Source organism: Limulus polyphemus, unplaced genomic scaffold (assembly GCF_000517525.1).
Source record: "Limulus polyphemus unplaced genomic scaffold, Limulus_polyphemus-2.1.2 Scaffold8012, whole genome shotgun sequence".
In the NCBI taxonomy this organism is placed as follows: domain Eukaryota; kingdom Metazoa; phylum Arthropoda; class Merostomata; order Xiphosura; family Limulidae; genus Limulus; species Limulus polyphemus.
In genome coordinates this window covers 13,929-17,256 of record NW_013673622.1, presented here as the reverse complement: position 1 = coordinate 17,256, position 3,328 = coordinate 13,929, and the positions used below count along the sequence as shown (strand labels likewise).

The window sequence follows — 3,328 nt, the reverse complement described above, 5'->3', positions numbered from 1 at the left end:
GATCCTTCAATCGTTACTGCCCTGTCCAGATTGTGTCCGACTGTCATGGTCTTAGTTTTCGTATAACTTTACATAATATGATTAAATATTCTTAGTTTATTCCAAGGCTTGATTCTTCCTCATCATCAATAAATATTATCAGATATTTAGATGACAAGATGTATAGACAAGTGCATTTGTGTAATACCTATAATAGTTACATCATACGATATTTTAACATTCATTTTTGTAAAGTAAGTTTTGTTTTATTATCTTAACATAATGTTCTGGGACAACATGGGACCTGTTGGTCCACCTCGGCTGTCCCATCCTCTAAACTAAACTAAATAAAACTATTAATAAAGAACAAAAAATAATATCTTAAAGCCAGCCCTTATCATTCGTATACTCATCAAGCTTTCTCTTAAACTCACTTAAATTTACTGCCTCCACAACATCTGAAGGCAACCCATTCAAAAGGCCAACCACCCTATTAGAAAATAAAACTATTTTCATCCATTTTATTTAGACATCCATAGCTTTTTTTACATGATCTTATAAAATACAGCAACACCAAATGCTTACCTGAGTAGAAATTTTCAGGTGTGATAATAAGTTCCATAAATAACTGACAGATAAAAAAAAGTTCAAAAGTGTCCACAGAATGGAGATTTCAGAAATCATGTACAGAGAATAAGTCGAACAAGGACAGCAAAGGAAAGAAACAAATAAACAAGTAAAACATAATTTTTATTCATGAGAATTGTCTTCACTCTAAGTGGCCATTACAGTTATCAGTTCTGACTTTAAATGGCTGCTTCAGTTGAAAGAGGCTTTTCTACTCGCATTGTAAAAGGACAAAGGTAAAGACCAAAATTCAGACCAAACACTTTTCTACTCGCATCGTCCAAGGACAAAAGTAAAGACCAAAATTCAGACCAAACACTTTTCTACTCGCATCGTCCAAGGACAAAGGTAAAGACCAAAATTCAGACCAAACGTTAAAAGTATAGTACACCAGAATCCACCACCACTTATGTTAATGACCATTTCAAATGAAATTCACTTCAGGGAAGATAAACTTGTAACTCATTCCAAATTGTACAAGAATGTGTACCTCTATTTGAAATGGGCTCACTTCTCCCCACAGGGTTTTGGTGCATGTAAGCGTTACTCCAGTAAAAGAATTAGTATATGAATTTGAAACACTCAGTTAAGAAATATGTTGTATTAGATGCAAAAAACTTGCACAAAAATTAAGAAAAGTTTCTTGAATATTATCTAACTAAAGATATAAACAAGTTGTGGAAGGGTGAAAGTCATGATTATTTCAGTCATTACATAAATAAACTTGCAAAATAATCGAATCTTTGTCAATTCCATTATAGTAGTGTAATGTATGGGGCAGTTAATTTTTTTAAGTGTACATAACTTTTTTGGGGAGGCATGCCATCAAAGGCAAGATCTGAGCTGAGTGTTGTGGTTCTTTCTTGGTACTTCTGGTATTTTCGTCCACAAGCCACATACACATAGTATGATATATCTAAGTTAATACAGCATGTAGTTACATGTACTAAGAGTGTCCTTAAAAATGTTACTGTGTTTCACTGTTCACATTTTGTAGGCTGTTTTGGACAATGGATAATATACAGGGTGGGACAAAACGACTATATAAGTTGTTTGATTTAGAATGTTATCATAGTTCATTTTCTAATTTCGGAAACAAACAATTAATCTAGTTTCAATACTTGGTGGTATTTTCTTCAGTACCAGCTGTATAGTGACTTTTTCCCCACTCTGTGTTGACACGTGTCATATTGTGATTTAGACCTACCGTTAATTTTTGAACACATTTTGGAAATAAAATAGTTAAAACTGTTACATACAAGTGAGTTTTAAAAAACATGGAATTGGTTTTTTGCATCAGTTTTAATTTTCCTGAGTCCACACAAATAAAATCTTATTTAAAAATGTAAACCAGTGTGGGGCTGTTAAAGATATAAAACTTAGTTTGATTTCTCTGTGCTGTCTTGAACCTATATTATTACTTAGTTTGAGTTGTGTTGTCTTGAACCTATAGTATTACTTATTTTGATTTCTCTGTGTTGTCTTGAATCCATATTATTACTTAGTTTGATTTCTCTGTGTTGTCTTGAATCTATATTATTACTTAGTTTGATTTCTCTGTGTTGTCTTGAACCTGTATTATTACTTAGTTTGATTCCTCTGTGTTGTCTTGAATCTATATTATTACTTACAAGACAACACAGAGAAATCAAACAACCTGTATTATTAAAGTAATAATATAGATTCAAGACAACACAGAGAAATCAAACTAAGTCAAGACAACACAGAGAAATCAAACAATCTATATTATTACTGTATCACAAGTGTGGAGATTACATTCTTGTATCACTTATATGCATATTCAACAGTTTTCAATGAAGTAATTCCTGCTTTCAAGCTTTAAGGTATTTAAACTGTGGTTGTTTAAAACATTTTATGTAAATTTGGATTAAAAAATAAAAAATTAGTCTGAAGTAGGAACTTACTAAATGAATTTGTTTTTAACTTTCAAGAAGCTGTCATAACTGTCAAAGTGTGATTTCTTTGACTTAGTTTGCATATTTTTACAATAATAACTTATTGAACCTTTTCCTATAAAATGTTTGTCGATATCTAGTACCAAGAACTTAACTCAATCAGTTGAAAGTGTAATTGTATTGCAGCTTTACAGTTCCAAAAGATACAAATTACCAAGCTTCTTATTTTTAACCTAATTCGCCTAAGTCCTAGCCTATGGTTTGTTAAGGAAATAAGGTATGGTTGTTTATTATGTAATTTAAATCATACTGTGGTATGTTTGTGCTACACGGTTTTAGTACGTGATGAATAATAACACTTATAAAGAGTGGCAATGTAGATTAGTATGTGCTTCTAAACAATAGTGATCTTCCGACTTTCTTACAGATGGACTTAACCCTGACATGTCGGTGTCTTCGTCAAGTTCCCACAGTAATGGTTCAGTGAGAAGCACAAAACTTCAGCCCACGGTACTATTTTCACAGCTTTACCAAAACTTGTTTTTTTTTATATACAAGTGAATTGTGAGAATCTGTTTTACATTTTGACATTTCATTATCAACAGTTAACAGTGTAAGTTGCTTACAAACTTTTGCAGTACACCAGAGAGTAAATTGAGGAGATAACTTGTAGAATCTAGTAGAGACAAAGTATTCCACTTTTGTTGGTTTTAGAACTGAGGAGATAACTTGTAGAATCTAGTAGAGACAAAGTATTCCATTTTTGTTGGTTTTAGAACTGAGGAGATAACTTGTAGAATCTAGTA

General features: G+C 31.9%; 1 protein-coding gene across 1 annotated transcript in view; it reads left to right on the top strand.

The window, feature by feature from the left end:
- LOC106475045 (golgin subfamily A member 4-like) overlaps positions 1-3,328 on the top strand; it is a gene marked incomplete at its 3' end in the record, with an annotated part of 21,076 nt that overhangs the window by 5,937 nt on the left and 11,811 nt on the right. Inside the window, exon 3 of the mRNA XM_022379262.1 lies at positions 2,950-3,032. Coding sequence (XP_022234970.1) covers positions 2,950-3,032 — 83 coding nt within the window. The remainder of the gene's footprint in view (positions 1-2,949; positions 3,033-3,328) is intronic.